At 38.2% G+C, this 18,442-nt stretch overlaps 1 protein-coding gene across 2 annotated transcripts in view; it reads left to right on the forward strand.

Annotated features, from left to right (window-relative positions):
• LOC126412261 (cytoplasmic FMR1-interacting protein) overlaps window positions 1-18,442 on the forward strand; it is a 149,843-nt gene that overhangs the window by 95,425 nt on the left and 35,976 nt on the right. For both annotated transcript variants that reach the window (XM_050081765.1, XM_050081766.1), the window contains 5 exons: window positions 835-1,008; window positions 3,205-3,436; window positions 10,246-10,445; window positions 10,531-10,664; window positions 16,768-16,959. In XM_050081765.1, the coding sequence (XP_049937722.1) occupies window positions 835-1,008; window positions 3,205-3,436; window positions 10,246-10,445; window positions 10,531-10,664; window positions 16,768-16,959 (932 nt within the window). The remainder of the gene's footprint in view (window positions 1-834; window positions 1,009-3,204; window positions 3,437-10,245; window positions 10,446-10,530; window positions 10,665-16,767; window positions 16,960-18,442) is intronic.

Below are 18,442 nucleotides of genomic sequence, written 5' to 3' on the forward strand. Positions count from 1 at the left end.
AAACCATATAATGCCGCCAGGCTTTGAAAAGCAATTTGTAATTGATTATTTTTCCAAAAAGTTTAAAGAAATGTTTAATCTAAGTTAAAACATTTCAATTGATGAAGGAATGATACCATGGCATGGATGGTTGAATTTTAAAGTTTACAATCCGTCAAAAAACTATTGACACCTTCTGATGGAAAGTGGCATCACCTCTGCATGGACAGTTATTATAACAATGTAGAACTTGCAGAGAAGTTACTTGAAAAGAACATTCGAGTTTGTGGAACGATACGGCAAAATAGAGGATTTCCGAAAAATTAAAGTGCGCAAAAGTCAATATGCATGAAGCTTGTCATCAACGGAAAGGTGACAAGCGGCCGGCAACAAGCCAAGTGATCGGAATTAACGCTGCCGGCGCCAAGCGAATAAATTTGTACGAGATGTGCGGATGGCAGAGTTTTAATTTATCCATGTTAATGGTGGTTGAGCTCGTGACTGCCGATCAAATTACCTGAAGGACTACAGCAACTAGCCACTTCTCATATAGTTTTACTTATGGTAAGGTGCATTGTGTTTCCTCCCATCTTCAGTTGGTGTGATAAATTGGTATCTTCATAAATACAATGTTTTTATTGACTGCATTTTCAATGCTGCAGGTGCTCTGTGTAAAACAGTAATTTTTTTTGCTACCACACTTCCTGTGTTGTATATTCATGTTTAATTAATAGGTAGGCGAATTTACTTTTATTGTGTATTTGTGTTTCTTCATGTGATAATGCTACTATACTTGATGTAGCATTTCACATTCAAGTTCAGTTTAGGAATATAGTAATTTTGTTGTTGTTTCAGGTATGTTCTGTACCCATTGGATCTGTATAATGATAGTGCTGTTTATGCACTGACAGTATTTCGTAAGCAGTTCCTCTATGATGAGGTAGAAGCTGAAGTGAATCTGTGTTTTGATCAGTTTGTTTATAAACTGAGTGAACAGATTTTTGCTCACTATAAGCAGCTTGCAGCAAGGTGCGTCAATATGCTATTTATAATATATAGTGTGTTCATTTTAACCAAAGGCAGTGAAATGTCTTAAACTACACATCGGATCAAAAAAAGTTATAATTCCAATTTGTTTGTCTTGGAGGGAGACATTCAGTGATGCCACACTCAACCCTCTCTCCTCCCCCTCCTCCTTACACGGGTGGCATGGGGCAACTTTGAAATCTTCAGTGGGAACCTCCATTTTTTATTGCAGATTAAAATTCTATGGCAAATTGACATATGTTTTCTCTAAAACATTTTCTTCATTTCAACATAGATGGCACTGTAATATGAGGAGTGTAAATGGGTATAAAATCATAATTTATGACATGCTACTCAATGGCCCTTGAGTATCCAATGGCATGTGGGACACCACCTCCATGCTGCATGGATTGGACAGGCCAGTATTTCATATCTTCTAATTGGGAACTCCATTTGCAACATTGTATTCCTCCAACATAGTGAACAGGGAACTACTTGATGCACTACTGTGGCCGTGGCTCGAGGCAAACGCTGCTTTACCTTTCCAGTTTGAGTATATGTTCAAATGTAGTACTGCCAACTTCAATACCGTTAGTGATCTGCGTTTCAAATGACCGTAGGCAGGACAGAAGTATATCTGTGGTAATGGTAGCACAGTCGTTTCTGATGCTGATGACCATGTCTTCTTGGCCTGTTGGCGCACGTTTTCTTTTAAATAACCTCACCGAAAGATATCTGACAACATCAGATTCAGTTAATAGGATGACCTCTGCCGATCCACCAGCCCATGTAAATGCAGTCTAATACCTGTCATGTTTCAATTGTGTAATACACTGGGCAGCCATCATGCTGAAATTACATATGTTGTGGAATGTCCAGGACAAGGTTCTGCAGTAGTATCAGTAGTTCCTGTTCTACAAACATCTATATTTGTGTCCATTCAGTGTGCCATTGATAAAATACGGACCACTGAGTTTGCTCCCCCTGGTGCCATACCATACATTAACTGAGCAACATTGATGGCCAGCTTGTTGTTACAAGTGGGGATTGTCTTAACTCCAGTAATGCACGTTATGCCAGTTAACACTACCATGTTTTGTGAATGTAGACTCATTGGAATATAGTACCTTGGCAAATAACATGGGAGTTGTTTGCATTTGTTGACGTGCCCATTCACAAAACACTATGTGATTGAGGAAATTGGCACCATGAAGTTCTTGATGCAGTGACACTTGGTAAGGATGATACTTATGATAATGCAGTATTGTGACAGTACTACCTACAGACTTACTGGAATCACAGTGTCATTGCTAGATACTTATCTGTGGGTTGTGGTGCACCGCCACTGGTACAGCTATTTCATTAGATTTTCTTGTAACACTAACACATTTACTTTGTTTCTTTTTGCTGGTGTGTATGCTGCCATGAGACATAAAGGCAAAATGAGTGAGAGTGAGCTTTCTGAGGAAAACACTCAGCGTACAAGGCAACAGCACCCTCAACATTTCTCCTATGGTCTCCATAAATCAGTATCATTTCAATTTTTTCTTTTGTGTTTGCAACATTCATTGTGTACTTTCATGTCTGTTTTCCAAATGAGAGGTAGGTGTGCAGGCAGTAAACACTGCACAAGTATTATAATGTTTAGAGCCGCTACCTGTTCTACATCTGCACAATATGCGAGGTCCAGTTGCAGTGTACTGCTTGTTATGATACGTGTAGTTCGCTACTCGGCCACAGTGGCACATCGAGTAGTCCCCTGTTTGAAATGATGATACGTTGGAGGAAGACAACAAATGGGGTTTCCAAGTAGAAGTTATGAAATACTGGCCTGTCCTACCGTTGCAGCATGGAGTTGGGGTCCTACATGCCATTGGATATTCAATTGCCATTGAGTAGCATGTTGTAAATTACGATTGTGTGCCCATTTCTGTTCCTCTGATTACAGTGCCATCTGCGAGGTTTCAATTGAGTATTTCAAAGTTGCACCCACCACCCACACTCAGGGTAGGGTGGATTCTCAAGTGTGGTACTGTTGGATGTCCCCCTCCGAGACAAATTGGAATTATAACTTTTTTTGATCGGATATGTAGTTTTTAAGATATTTCAGTGTCTTCAGTTAAAGTCAACACCCTGTATATCAAGTTATGCACCTACAAGCAGTGTGCAACAGCTCATTGTTTTTGTTCTAATTTTCAGCATATTGTTGGATAAGAGGTTCCGTGTTGAATGTGTTGCCCAGGGCACATATCTCTTGCCATATCCTCGTGCTAATCGTTATGAGACACTCTTAAAGCAGAGACATGTGCAACTATTGGGCCGCTCCATTGATCTTAATAAGCTTATAACACAAAGGATAAATGCAGATATGCAAAAATCACTTGATCTTGCTATTAGTAAATTTGAAGCAGGCGATATTACAGGAGTAGTGGTGAGTACATGTACATTCCTTGATGCTGTAAGAGTTTGTGCCAAGAAATGCTAAACATTATTCTTGTTGAATGAGTTTCCAAATAATTTACAATGGTTATCATCATCATCATCGTCTGGATAAAAGCTTCCTCTAAACGTTCCTTGCATTAAAGTCTTAAGCTTTACACATCCCCATTGCGCTGAACATTTTTTTTATTGACTTGATCTTATCTCTTGGAAGTTACATGTCATTTTCATTGCAGTCTTAATGACATCTTCCAGTTCACTTTATCTAATTTACGTTTTCTTGCATCTCCTAGTAATTCTCAGCATAAAACTCTCCATTGCTTGAGGAATTTCAGGTTTTGAATGCTTTTCACATTAATGTTCTATGTCTCTCTGCCATAATATGAAAATGGTAATATACACAGATTATAAACTTTCCTTTTCAGACAGACTGCAAATTAAATTTTGATGACACTGTATAGCTTACTAAAAACATCCCAGGTGATCTCTACCTTTCTGTTTACTGACTTTGTTGCCCATCCAGTCATTGTTGTCAGCTGCCCTAATACAAAATCTCATCAACTGCTTGTATGATTTTATGCACTACTTGTATGTTAATCTATCATTATGTATTATTTCTTCCCAGATTCCTTGTGACCATATGAACGAAAGGTAATCATTAATAGAACAGTTCATTGCGTACTCCTCAAAACACTGATTACAAATCTTAAAATTAGAAATAAGTTAAAGAACAATAAAACAAAAGATTTATGATAGTATGTGCAAATAAATAACATATCACAGTGAAAGACTTTAAGCTATTGCAATAAACTCCTGTAGACAATAAGCTCTCAGTCTTCAGGCCACGAATGGCCGACTGGAACCATCCGACTGCCGTGTCATCCTCAGTGGAGGATGCGGATAGGAGGGGCGTGGGGTCAGCACACCGCTCTCCCGGTCGTTATGATGGTATTCTTGACCGAAGCCGCTACTATTCGGTCGAGTAGCTCCTCAATTGGCATCACGAGGCTGAGTGCACCCTGAAAAATGGTATCAGCACATGGCAGCCTGGATGGTCACCCATCCAAGTGCCGACCACGCCCAACAGCCCTTAACTTCGGTGATCTCATGGGTGTATCCACTGTGGCCAAGGCCATCCCTGTAGACAATAAAGGGTGTTTCAGGTTTGTTTCATGTCTTTTGACAATTGAACCTGCAGGTTGTACACACTTTTCTGTATAATGGTCAGAGAAATGGTTCCGAATGCAAATTGTTTTCTGTTGAGTCTTGTTTGAGTGAATGTTGTAATTCCTTCTGAATGAGAACATATTAACTACTAATCCTAAGAGGGAACCAAGCAAAGTGGCACAGTGATTAACACATCCAATTTGCTTCCAGAAGGAGTGGCGCTTTCAGCCCTCTGTTTGACCACCCACATTTGGGATTTTCCTAAATCATTTACAGTAAATACCAGGTCGGTTCTAACCAATTTCCTTTCCCATCCTTGTCCTACCTGAGCATATTCTCTCTCTCTCTCATGTGACCTCATTGCTGATGGGATGTTATACCCAAATTTTGAGTTCCTAAGTGAGAATTATGTACAGGGAGTACAAGGCTCCACAATTCTGAAATGCTTTTCCAACAGGGTTCCCTAAATTTGTGAACTAACATGTTTTTGTGAATGCACATAATTTCTCTAAAACAAAATGCCGTAGGAAATAATAGAGTGAAACAAGTGATTATGCTTGTAGTTAAGATAGCAGCATTCAGTTTTGTACAAGACCCTGAAGGTAAACTTCCCAGTACACTTGTTGTGTGTTTTCAGTGCTAAGTATTAAAAATATCAGATTTATGATTATTTGATTATCCTTTTCTGTAACATTTCACATTGTGAGAATTACAGATCGCACATTGTGTACTGTGTTTTCTTGCTGTTCAATAATAATTTTCTCTTTGTGTTGCTCTCGGGTGCCGAGACAGGTCAGCCATTTATGTAACAGAATATTTTGTCAGCATACTTTATCACCATCTTCAGGCGATGCCTGTAGAATGAGTGTCTTCACTACATTGCACCCCCATCATACTGTTATCGCTCCCCACCCCTTCTGTCATTACCCAGACACATACCATATTGGGTGGAGTGGTGGAAAGAAGTTATCAATGCTGGGCCTGAGCTGCATCCCCTCAGTGCTTCTGCCACCCCCATTGGATGTGGAAGTCACTCTTGGCCAATGTTGTGACTTCAGTTGGCTGAGTGCTGAGTTCCACGCTTTACTGAGGGGTCTCTGTCCTGATTGGTTAAACCTCAGCCACTTATATTTCAAGAGCCTCCATGAGAACACTATCCCAAAACAACTTCAGTTCTCAGTAAAGCATGGGTCCAACTCTCAGCCAACTGAAGTCACGACCTTGGGTGAGACCAGTTCTCACGCTTGACAGGTCAGCAGAAGCACTGAGGGACCAGAGTTAGTGCGTAGCATTAAGAAATTGCATCCCATCACCAGTCCACACGATGCGCGAGCAACTGTGTAGTGAGGGGATTGGAGGGGTGTTATAAGAGTATAAAAGACGTTCAATGTAGTGGAGATGCTCATTGCACTGGTATCGTCTGAATATGATGGCTAGGTACATTGTCGAAATATCATGTTACGTAAATGTTTTGGACACCAAGATAAACTGTTGATCTGCCAGGAAAGTGTACGATTACACAACAACCTTCTCTCTATATGCCACAGGCTTCTGTTACCTACTAGCTTATTGCCTCATTCTCTTACATGCATACCACATTTTTATAGCATTTGTAATATCTGAAACAATTTTTTTTAATCATTTGTAATATTTAGTGACAAATGTGTAGTAAAAAAGGTGGTGGACCCAGGATAGAACCCTGTGTCACCGCCCACTTTGCAGCATCCCAGTCACATTTAGTTCTGTTGCTGTTCTTTGCACTAGACGAAAAACTTTTGTCTCCTGTTTGCTAGATTTTGCCAAATTCCATAAAGATCGAGAAGTATAGAATGATCCCACAATTGAACATTTTTGTTATACGGAGAAGTTACCCATTGTCCGCAACTTACCATTTAAACCTGAAAGTGCCTCTTGCGCAAACGAGTAAATTTAATTTTCTGTTAATGCTTCTTTGAGTCCGAGTTACATATCTGCCAACTTTAAGATGTGGTACTACTTTTTCATGTATTGCTTTCGAAAATGCTAGTAGCAAGTAAATTGTCCTATAATTGTCTACATTATTATTTTCTCCATTTGTGTGAGACAATTTTACTAATGAGTATTTGAAGGTATCTAAAAACTAACTTTACCTGAGAGACATATTGCTCAATTGACAAGAGTACAGGGCTATGCATTGTTCACGTGTCTCTATAACTCTACTTAAATTATTTCATCATAGTTACTGTCTACCCTCTAGTGATTTATTGATTAATTGAGTACTCTCCTTTCTTGTTTCTTGTAGTTGCTTATGACATAATTGTCTTGGAGCGCCAGCTTTTTAAAGTTCTGCACACTTACCTGAACCAGTAAAATTTTGATTTAACCTTAAAACCATAGAAGTTGTTAAATATCTTGCACAACTCTGGCAGACCTCTAACAGTTTCATTCTTCTGTAGAAGAAATGTAATATTTTGGGACTGACCTCATACATTGTTATTTCTTTAACTGAATAATTTTATTTTTGTTTTGAGTACTGCCTTTTTTTCCCCATAATAAATTGTTTTGGCCTGGGTAATAACATTCTGCAGCATTTTGTAACATTGGCTGTGGCAACATTCTATAACTAGGATGTGTCTGTCTTTCGTATTATTAAACAGCTTCCATTTCTCCTACTCCATTGGTTATCAAAACTGGTTGCTTATTGGTGCCACATTTATGCTTTGGAGAATGGCTCATACATTATGATGTTTTGTTTTATTAACCCAGATTGATCTGAAGATCACCATTATTGATCTAATATAGTAATCAAATTAAAAAATACATTAAAACCCCTTGCAGTCAAGAGACTTATACAAATACTGGCACTACAAACTTTTAACATATGGATCACTGTACTTTCATTGTAACATACACCACACTTAAGCCATAAATCTTTCTGATTATGTTGCTCTAATTTATATTTAAAGAGCAATGTAAACCTAGTAGATAGTGTCGGAAGTTCCATGCGGCTTTTCGCGGATGATGCTGTAGTATACAGAGAAGTTGCTGCATTAGAAAATTGTAGCGAAATACAGGAAGATCTGCAGCGGATAGGCACTTGGTGCAGGGAGTGGCAACTGACCCTTAACATAGACAAATGTAATGTATTGCGAATACATAGAAAGAAGGATCCTTTATTGTATGATTATATGATAGCGGAACAAACACTGGTAGCAGTTACTTCTGTAAAATATCTGGGAGTATGCGTACGGAACGATTTGAAGTGGAATGATCATATAAAACTAATTGTTGGTAAGGCGGGTACCAGGTTGAGATTCATTGGGAGAGTGCTTAGAAAATGTAGTCCATCAACAAAGGAGGTGGCTTACAAAACACTCGTTCGACCTATACTTGAGTATTGCTCATCAGTGTGGGATCCGTACCAGGTCGGGTTGACGGAGGAGATAGAGAAGATCCAAAGAAGAGCGGCGCGTTTCGTCACAGGGTTATTTGGTAACCGTGATAGCGTTACGGAGATGTTTAATAAACTCAAGTGGCAGACTCTGCAAGAGAGGCGCTCTGCATCGCGGTGTAGCTTGCTCGCCAGGTTTCGAGAGAGTGCGTTTCTGGATGAGGTATCGAATATATTGCTTCCCCCTACTTATACTTCCCGAGGAGATCACGAATGTAAAATTAGAGAGATTAGAGCGCGCACGGAGGCTTTCAGACAGTCGTTCTTCCCGCGAACCATACGCGACTGGAACAGGAAAGGGAGGTAATGACAGTGGCACGTAAAGTGCCCTCCGCCACACACCGTTGGGTGGCTTGCGGAGTATCAATGTAGATGTAGATGTAGATGTAGATGTAAACCAGTGTGGTACCAGAATAGACACACCAATGCAACACCAGATGCAAAGGAAAGTTACGCATCACAAGACACAAAGCTTTAAGAACATTATTAGTAAATGAACTACCACTGTCTACTCTGTCCATGCCCTTTGGCAACTCCAAAATTTAGATTGTAGTTGGCTACTGATACACCCATTTTACCATATAATCGAATTTTCTGACTTAGGCAATAGTGACATAGTTTTTAAGTATATTGATATAAAATTACCTTCTCTCTTTAAGAAAACTGGTGTAAAAATCTTTGGCTTGTGTAATAACAAAGCATTTTCTGCTGTATGTGATAGATGGTACCAATATTTTGTTTATTACCTTGAGCTATAACTCTACATTAATTCCTTTCACTGTTAATTTTGTATATTGTGATCTGACAGGGCAACACTAATTTTCCTCAGTGTGCCCCTCCACTGTAGAACAATCTATGATGGCATTCTAGCGGTTCTAGGCGCTCAGTCCGGAGCCACGAGACTGCTACGGTCGCAGGTTCGAATCCTGCCTCGGGCATGGATGTGTGTGCTGTCCTTAGGTTAGTTAGGTTTAAGTAGTTCTAAGTTCTAGGGGACTGATGACCGCAGATGTTGAGTCCCATAGTGCTCAGAGCCATTTGAACCATTTTATGATGGCATTATCTAGAACTGTCACTGTTTGCATTTACTCTGATGCGGAACTCCTTTGTCTGAATTAATTTAATGTCTTTCTTATGGACTGGAAATAAAACAGTGTCAAATCTGGAGAGAGAAATCTCTCCTTCAAAGCTCTAAAATATTTGCTCAGTACAGTATAATTACTTTTCAAGAAATTGTTACAGTTGTCATAAATGGCCACTGTCCCATCCACAGAGAACTCCTTACACAGAAATCAGGTATGATCACTGCTTTAAGGGGAGCTTTAGTATTCCACTTGTATATAAGTGATGCTCTGAAATACAGTTAATGCAAAAGTCAAGGATCACAAATAGTGCATATGATTTCTGTAGTTTCCCTCGTATTTTGAAGAAACAAGCTCATTTATCTTTCTGATTTTCATTTCCCATTTACTGAGCTAACAGATATTGATGGGACTTCGCTCAAGTATAGGTAGTTCTTAACTGACTTCATCATAATAACGGTCTAGCCATTGTACAATCTATAACAGGAATTCCATCTTGAGTGAGCCGTAGCTACTCACTATTCCATCATGTATTAGCTTAACCAACCAACTATTCACAATCTCTGCATTCTCTTTTCCTATTATCTCGCACAAATATTCACGAGGACTGTTGCACCGAAGGTTTGTATAGAGGAGCAGTGTTTTCTATTGCAGCTATAAGAAAATGTTGTGCTTGCCCTTCTCTTCTTCTTTGCATTATTTGACCATCTGCTATTAATGTTGGCAAGTTTAGTATTGAAGTAAAATATTCTGTATTGTTTTTGTGGTTTGTGCTATGATTAATTAACATGTTGCAGACTCAACAGCAGCATTATGACATACGTTAGTACTGAGAATGTTGTTCTTGCTTGTATCCAACTGATGATATGTCTGTAGTATTACCATCACTAAATGCATATCATGAAGTTTTCAATTTTTACTTTGTGTAACCAAAGCCTCTTTAATTTAAGAAATTTCAAGTCTTCCAACAGTGCATCAACCATTAACCTCATTTTGCAATGACAAACAATAACTCTGAATGAATGCTTAGTAATCTATCATGATTTTTTATTTGTTTCAAATATAATAAATGTTTTGCAGACTTTTTGCATCTAATTCTAAGTGTAAATTTATACATTTCAGGAGTTGGATGGTTTACTGCAAGTAAATAGATTATGTCATAAGTTGTTGTCAAAATACTTGGCACTTGATGAATATGATGCAATGTATCGTGAAGCAAATCATAATGTTTTGGCTCCATATGGACGAATTACCCTCCATGTATTTTGGGAACTAAATTATGATTTTCTTCCAAATTATTGCTACAATGCAGCCACGAACAGGTAGAAAACACAGGTGCATTTTATGGGTCCTTTCAAACCATTCACTTGCAATTTTGAAATTGTAATACATAATCCCAATTTTTAGGTTTGTGAAATGCAAAGGTTTGGTATTTACACAGCCAGTGCACAGGGACAAACCACCACAAATGGGTCACCATTATCTATGGGGTAGTAAACAGCTCAACTTGGCATATAGCACCATATTTGGACAGTACTCAGGTGAGAAATAGATTGTTTTGTTCTAGAATGAAGTGAGAGTATTTTTATTATTAATTTTCTACTTGTCCGTATTCACATAATTGTAAGCAGGTGTCTTGTAGAGTGCATGTGTGTGTGTGTGTGTGTGTGTGTGTGTGTGTGTGTGTGAGTGTGAGTGTGAGTGTGAGTGTGAGTGTGAGTGGAGGGAGGGGGGGGGGGGGGGAGGGGCAGGGTTGTCAGTGAGAATGGTATTGGAGAAGAACCTTGAAAATAGCAGGTAAATAAAAAGATGGAATGGTTGCTACATAAATGATGATTTGTTGCCTGTGGTAGTTATCTGTTTTATAGTGAAGCAATGCACTCAACAAAGAAGCTTCAGCTCTCATTCCTAACTAAAGAATCCTTACAGAATATGATTGCAAAATTAAACAGATTTAAGCCTTGGGGCCTATATTGCTAACACACTGTTACACAAGCATGATCAACCGGGAAACTGACTTATAGACTAGAAGTTATTCTTTATTCATCTTTATTTTCTGTTCATTAACATAATGGAATAGTCTTTATGACTTATACATGATACTAATATGTTTAGTTCTATACATAATTACCATACATTCAAAGTTTTAACATGTGTTTCATATATTTTATTACATGCTCAGTCACAGATATATACACTTAATTATATACACAATTACAATAATTTATAACATGTTCACCTTTTTTTTTCATCAAAAAATTCTGTTACATTATAAAATGGATTGTAAGTCAGCCAGCTGTACAGTTTTCTTTGAAATAGTTTAGAAGGCATGGACCATGCTGAAGGTGGTAATTTGTTAAAAATTATTAGGGAGCTGACTGTGGATGAGTGGGCTATTTTTACTAGGCTGTGTCACGGAATATACATTTCAGTTTTACCTCTGGTGTTGTGCTGGTATACCTTCTCTTACATGAAATTCTTTTATACATGTCTTAATGTGTAGTGATGAGACATATACCGGGTGATCAAAAAGTCAGTACAAATTTGAAAACTTAATAAACCACAGAATAATGTCGATAGAGAGGTAAAAATTGACACACGTGCTTGGAATGACATGGGGTTAAGCGTATTGTGATATCTAGGGATGCTGAAAAACAACTTCCGACGCCAATGGCCTCACCATAACTCCGGACATGCTTTACAGTGCTGTTCACAACATTATTCCTCGACTACAGCTATTGTTGAGGAATGATGGTGGACATATTGAGCATTTCCTGTAAAGAACATCATCTTTGCTTTGTCTTACTTTGTCATGCTAATTATTGCTATTCTGATCAGAAGTGCCATCTGTCGGACATTTTTTGAACTTTTGTATTTTTTTGATTCTAATAAAACCCCATCTCATTCCAAGCATGTTTGTCAATTTGTACCTCTCTATCTATATTATTCCGTGATTTATTCAGTTTTCAAATTTATACAGACTTTTTGATCACCCGATATATACAGATTTACAATTTTAAGTATATTGAGTTTTTTACACAAAGGTCAACAGTGATCTCATGGTCTAGCCCTATACATTTCTCTTACAACTTTTTTTTGTATCTTCAATGTATCAGCTATATGTGAAGAGTGGCCCCATACTAGCAGTCCGTAAGAAGTAAAAAATCTACTCACCAAGCGGCAGAAGAACACACATAAAAGAGGGTTGTAATTAGGCAGGTTTCGGAGCCAGTGGCTCCTTCTTCAGCCAGAAGGGTTGAAGGGAAAGGAAGAAGAGTGAAGGGAAAATGACTGGAGAGGTTTAGGAAAAGGGGTAGATTTCGGGAAAGTCACCCAGGACTGCAGGTCAGGGGCAACTTATTGTACGGGATGAAAAGGAAAGACTGATTGTTGGGGACTGCATTGGACGAGATTTGAAAACTTGAGAGCTTAAAGGTGAAAGACTGGGTAATAAGCAAGACAGAGATTACTGCTTAAACATAATGCCTGAGTTAATAAGAGTGAAAAGCTAAGTGCATTGTACGTAACAGACATGGGAGGGGGGGGGGGGGCAGTGAAAAATAGACAGGTAAGACAATGAAAGGTGTAGAAAACTAAAACGGAGTAAAGAAAAGAGTAGTTACTGTGAAGAAAGGCGGGGACTGAAGAAATTAACATAAATTAAGGCCAGGTGGGTGGCGAGAACCAAGGACATGTTGTAGTGCTAGTTCCCACCTGTGGAGTTCTGAGAAACTCTGCAGAGTTAATTGTTTCCATTGTTAGATAGTTGGGAGTAACTAAATCTCTCAGTTTCCACATTAGGTGTGTTACCTCTGATAATGTGACTGGTGTGACTGAAGTATTCTACCCAGCTCAATTTGGAGTCAATATGGAATCCTAAAAGTTTTGACTGTTCTAGCTTCTATATGATTAAATAGTCCTAAAAAAGATTATAGGTCTTGTCAGGATTATACAGTAGTCTGTTAGAGGCAGTAGTTTACTGCAGCATTTAGTGATTCCAGTGCATTTGTTGTAATGCTGATGTGTCCTGGTGAGTGGCAATTATTGTTGTGTCATCTGCACAGCAGACCACAGATTGAAGAACTTGTCATGGCAAATCATTGATGGCAATTATGAAAAAGAATGGTCCAAGCACTGATCCCTGTGGTACCCCTGTCTTTACCATTTTCATTAGATAATGTCTGTTTCTAACTGAAATATATTGTTTTCTGTGCCTTAAGTATGAAGCAGTTAATTTTAGTGCTGTAGTTTGTACTCCATAAAATTGAGTTTCTCAATCAGTATTTCATAAGGGATGCAATCAATCAGCACAGTTGCCGTATTGACTCGAATCTAAGCCACACTTTTTTTCTGGTTTTGTAATCCAAAAAACCGCCTGTGGCTTAGGATCGAGTGAAAAGTAAGCGGAAGTTCTGAAAAATGTTGGTAGGTGCCGCCACAACTAACTTCTGCCGTCGAATATATGTAGTGCTACACAGGCATGCTTTGCAGGCACAAAGATAAATACTGGCGCCAAAACCTCTGCATCAGTAAATAAATTAAAAAAAAAAAAAAAAAGGTGGAAGACAAGCTTTTTTCTCCGCCCCGAGTTTCGACCACTGCATTTTCATACATTATCCAACGAAGTAAATACAAATTAAGTATTTTTCATCTTCGAATTTAGCAGCATTTCAATGTACTACGAAAATCCGATTGGCAAGACTGTTTGGGATGTTTGTCAATATGGCCAACTCTATGTTCTGAATTTTTTCTTACCTGTGAGAAGAGATGATTGCTAATAGGAACTTTTATAGATTGTGAATCACATGCAATATTCTCTTCACCGTAAGAATAAGACGAATATAAACATTTTGCCATGTATTCTTTCGTGTTTGCTGCTATCTCATTTAAAACCTGTCTGCCTAATAAACTACAAAACTAGAGTGAGACAACAGCAAACGTGGAAGAGTATACATACCATGTCATGTTTATATTCGTATTATTCTTGCGCCTAATAGTGATACAGTCAGAAATGAAGCACGGCAATTGATTAGATTTTTAAATCTAAGATGACTCTCATTTCTGTGCAGAATGTAATGTACTAAAGAGGCGTCTGCAAAGATTTTCAAACGGAGAAAAATTTTCGCTTAACTCTCGTTCATAACATCTTCTGTCATACGTATTCTATTATTTGGTTCTTGTTGATCATTAAAAGAAAGCAGCAGTGTAAGTAATAACAAATAGTAGTCTCTTGCCAATTTTTTTTTTCAAGCGGCGGTAGCGTGTACAAAAGCAAGCCATGCCATGCCACGAGCGGCGAGAGGCCGTAAACACAGAATGCAACAAACAATGAATGACACAGTATAGTAATACATATTTAGGTTAGAGTGACATAAACACCTATAACAAAGAGAACAGCATTTATCATATCAAAGAAAAATAAGCAATCAGTTCAAACCAGACGAAGCACATGAAAAAGGAAGCATACCCGTATAAATATGGACGGAGTGCCTGATGCATAGCAATGGCTACCTGGTATAGCTGAACTGCTAAGCTTACGACTCGAACCAAACTACTGTAGCTGTATCGTCATTCATTCGACCTAAATTGTGTCTCATATTACAATGGGCCATCATTGTTTCGATTTGGAGGTGCGACCTAAAACTTTCTCTCCCCTTGAATTTCGAGACTCAAATTTCAGGTGCGACTTAGATTCAGGAAAATTTTTTCTCCTTGATTTCAAGTCTCATTTTTCAGGTGCGGCTTAGATTCGAGTGCAGCTTAGATTCAAGTAAATACGGTAAACACTCTCTACTCCAGTTAATTGTCTTCTCTTTAAAACATTGACACTATATTAAATTTAATGAGTTTTAACCTCTCTACCATCTGTAATCGGAGATGCTGTGTCTCAGTCTAAGTGTAATTAACAGCTTTGTAAAGAAATATTAAGGAAGTAGATGTTATTTGTTCTCATTGACACATTTATGATCTTACATAAAAGACACCAGCAGACTGCCAGACATGGGTAACTGGTGACAGTATGGTTAGTATGCCTTTCGCCTATTTCACAGCTTTGGTCTACCACTGCCACATTCCTGTTTTCCAAGACTGAGTGAGATATCATGGTTGTTAAGATGCTGGACTTCATTTAGGGGAATCCTGTGTCAAATCTACATTCAACATCAATGATTTACATTATTGTAGTTTCTCTAAATACCTTAAGGCAAACGGTTTCTTAAAAAAAGGACACCGTCACTCTCCTTCCCCAATCAAAGCTAGCATTCCATCTCCAGTGAACTTGTCATTCATTAAATCTAATCGTCCTTTCTGTTATTTCTTTTTTTGTGTGTGGAAGTCATCAACTGTTCAGTTTTTGAGGAGAGTGGTGACACATGTATTTGCCTCCATAAATACTCAGAAGTACAATGAGACAGAGAAGCTGGGCGTTCCAGAAAGGCTGCACATGTTGGGCCAGACTATATTCACAAAGTATCTTGTCTGTATTATTCAGGTCCAGTCTTGCTAAGATGATTGCCACCAGCACCATATCTACCTGTAATTGACTGGACATTCTCAAGGCTTCCAAAGAAGCCCGTAGGCTCCATCCTCTTGGAATGGGTATCAGCTTGGAGGTTCTATGCTAGGGTATAACACAAGAATTCTTGATTTTAGTCACTGTATGTGTCATCTGCTCCATGTATAGCATACATTTTGTTAGAGATCTGCTTGAATTTCTCACTATATTTGTGACGTGTTCTTCTCACTATTGGAGCTGAAGTGCGTGCTATGTCATACAAATTTTCACAAAACCTTTTATTATATGGTAGGTGTCATTTATGATTGCATCTAATTGGATCGATGCTTGGAAGCCAATAGTTATCATTGGAGACTGTTGCGTACTGTCTGTACCAAAACAATCTCTCATTTGCCACCTAAAAGACACTGACAATTTTATTGAATTCTACTCAGGGTATCTATGATCTAATTTGTATGTAGTCATTATCAGGTGGTGTTCGTGAGTTATCAGGCAGTGTTTATGACTGTGGATAATCATTTTGAGGCAAACCTTCAGTGTTTTTTATGTCTCAAAATAGTGGATGAATATTTGAACTGTATCACTGAGTTGAATGCCAATTTGACAGGTAACTTCCTACGCCATGAAGCCTTAGTGTGTGCCCAGCGTAAGCTTGAAATGTCACTTCAGAGCATATTGACAGGCTGAGCAGTGCATACATGCCACAGTGTCTCGTTCGTGACTGGAGACTCTGCTGAATTAAACTGATGGAGGGGAAGTTTACTCTTACATCTATTACATAACTCATCTGTACATAGAGACATCCATTTTCTCAAAAGAGCGTTTAGAAAGAGAATTCTGATCAAAAAATAATGAACTGTGCTAGTCATGAGGATGGTGCAAAATGTTTTGTTAGCAGTTTATGTAGAGTTACTAAGATTGGTACAAAATGCAAGAGTGCATTTTTTGTAAGTATTATTTTGTTAGTTGAAAAGTTCAGTAATGAATAGTCTATTTTGCTTGGGGGAAATCTTAATGTAAGTGCGCATATCATGCAACATAACAATGGTATGTGAAGGCAACACTTCATAATCATAAACTTGAGAATTTGGAAAAAAAAAAAAAATTTATAATTTACAATTTGATTGCAGGATTTGTTGGGCCACACCATTTTCGTACCATGTGTGCCTTGCTGGGATATCAAGGAATAGCTGTAGTAATGGAGGAGCTTCTGAAAATTGTTAAGAGCTTAATACAAGGAAATTTATTGCAATTCACAAAGACACTGATGGATGCAATGCCTAAAGTATGCAAATTACCTCGATATGATTATGGATCTCCAGGTATGTACTTCATGTTAGTTTTCTATAAGCTTTGGTAGTAGTCATTATTTGGAAAAGATCTGACGAGTAAATGAACTTGAAAAAGTATTGAGTTTCATCTGTAAGTATCTGGCAAGATATTAAACATTAAGTCTCCTGATATAGGGAGCCATATTATTAAAAGTAAATACTGTATTGAACTTTCATGTCTGGCATTGCAACTTCATAAAATAGATAGATGAAAAAGTTAAGGAGAAGGCGTGGTAGTGCTGAGAAGGAGAGGGAGCTGAGAAACACAGGAAAACCCAACAGTTGGGAGGAAGGAGAAATGGAATAGTACATAGCTCTGTAATGTTAGTGTAGAATACACATTTAATAACACGTACATGGTATTCAGTGTTTCTATAGATATGTATCAGCCTATCATATAATGTTTCTCCAAATGACCAACCACTGTATAACTATAAATACTCAGATGAAATAATGACAACGCAGGGATATATTTTAAACTGTCAATGCTAGTCCTTCATTATGGCATGGAAAGGGGAAAAATTGGTATCTACCAATCTGCATTACCAGAGTCCATGAAGCTCTCTGTAGTAGTTGAAATCTTAGCATCAGTCAACCCATTGAATTAATCATGTATGTTCAGAATTCACACTAGCAGCGTGTTCTTTGTTGAGTGTGGTGAGTTGTTATATTAACAGCCAAACTGCAGCGTTCTAGCTTTGTGAGCTTGCACAGTATCTCAAGTTAACCACATCATGGTCAGCTGTCAACTGGTGTGACTCAGTGTGCTGCCCATTGTTAGGTACAGGCCACACAAGGACTTCAATTAATCTGTACTGATAATAGAGTCAGTTACCTGCAGGATATGTGTGAGACTGTGATTGAACATTTGGCATACCCTTGATATGCTAATAAGATCTAAACCCAGTGGCCCATACATTGAACAGACCGCTTCCCATAAGATCGTGTGAAACGTTATGAAGAGAAAGTTGCACAGTGGAAACTACTGAACATCTGAATTCAAACAGGGGTGGTCAGTTAAACATGAGATATGGGTACTGTAGCTCACTTCCATATAATGGTAGGTTTCATCGAACTACAAAATGAAACCAAAGATAGCAGTAACATCTTGTTTATTACTAAGATGCATTAACTTGATTCCAATCACTGATTGGCAAAATAAATAATTATAAAATGCACAAGGTCTGAATGAATTACAAAAGCTACATGATAATCACTTGGCACAGATGGATGAAATTGGAAAGGACATGATACAATTACCTATGTTCATGTAAACTGCCAATGATTCATGAATTAGTCAACATTTTACATCTACATGACTACTCTGCAATTCACTATTAAGTACCTAGCAGGGGATTCACCAAACCACCTTCAAGCTATTTTTCTACCATTCCACTCTTGAACAGCACACAGGAAAAACAAACTGTAAAACCTTTCTGTGCAAGCTCTGGTTTCTGTTATTTTATTACAACAA

Source organism: Schistocerca serialis, chromosome 7 (assembly GCF_023864345.2).
Source record: "Schistocerca serialis cubense isolate TAMUIC-IGC-003099 chromosome 7, iqSchSeri2.2, whole genome shotgun sequence".
In the NCBI taxonomy this organism is placed as follows: domain Eukaryota; kingdom Metazoa; phylum Arthropoda; class Insecta; order Orthoptera; family Acrididae; genus Schistocerca; species Schistocerca serialis.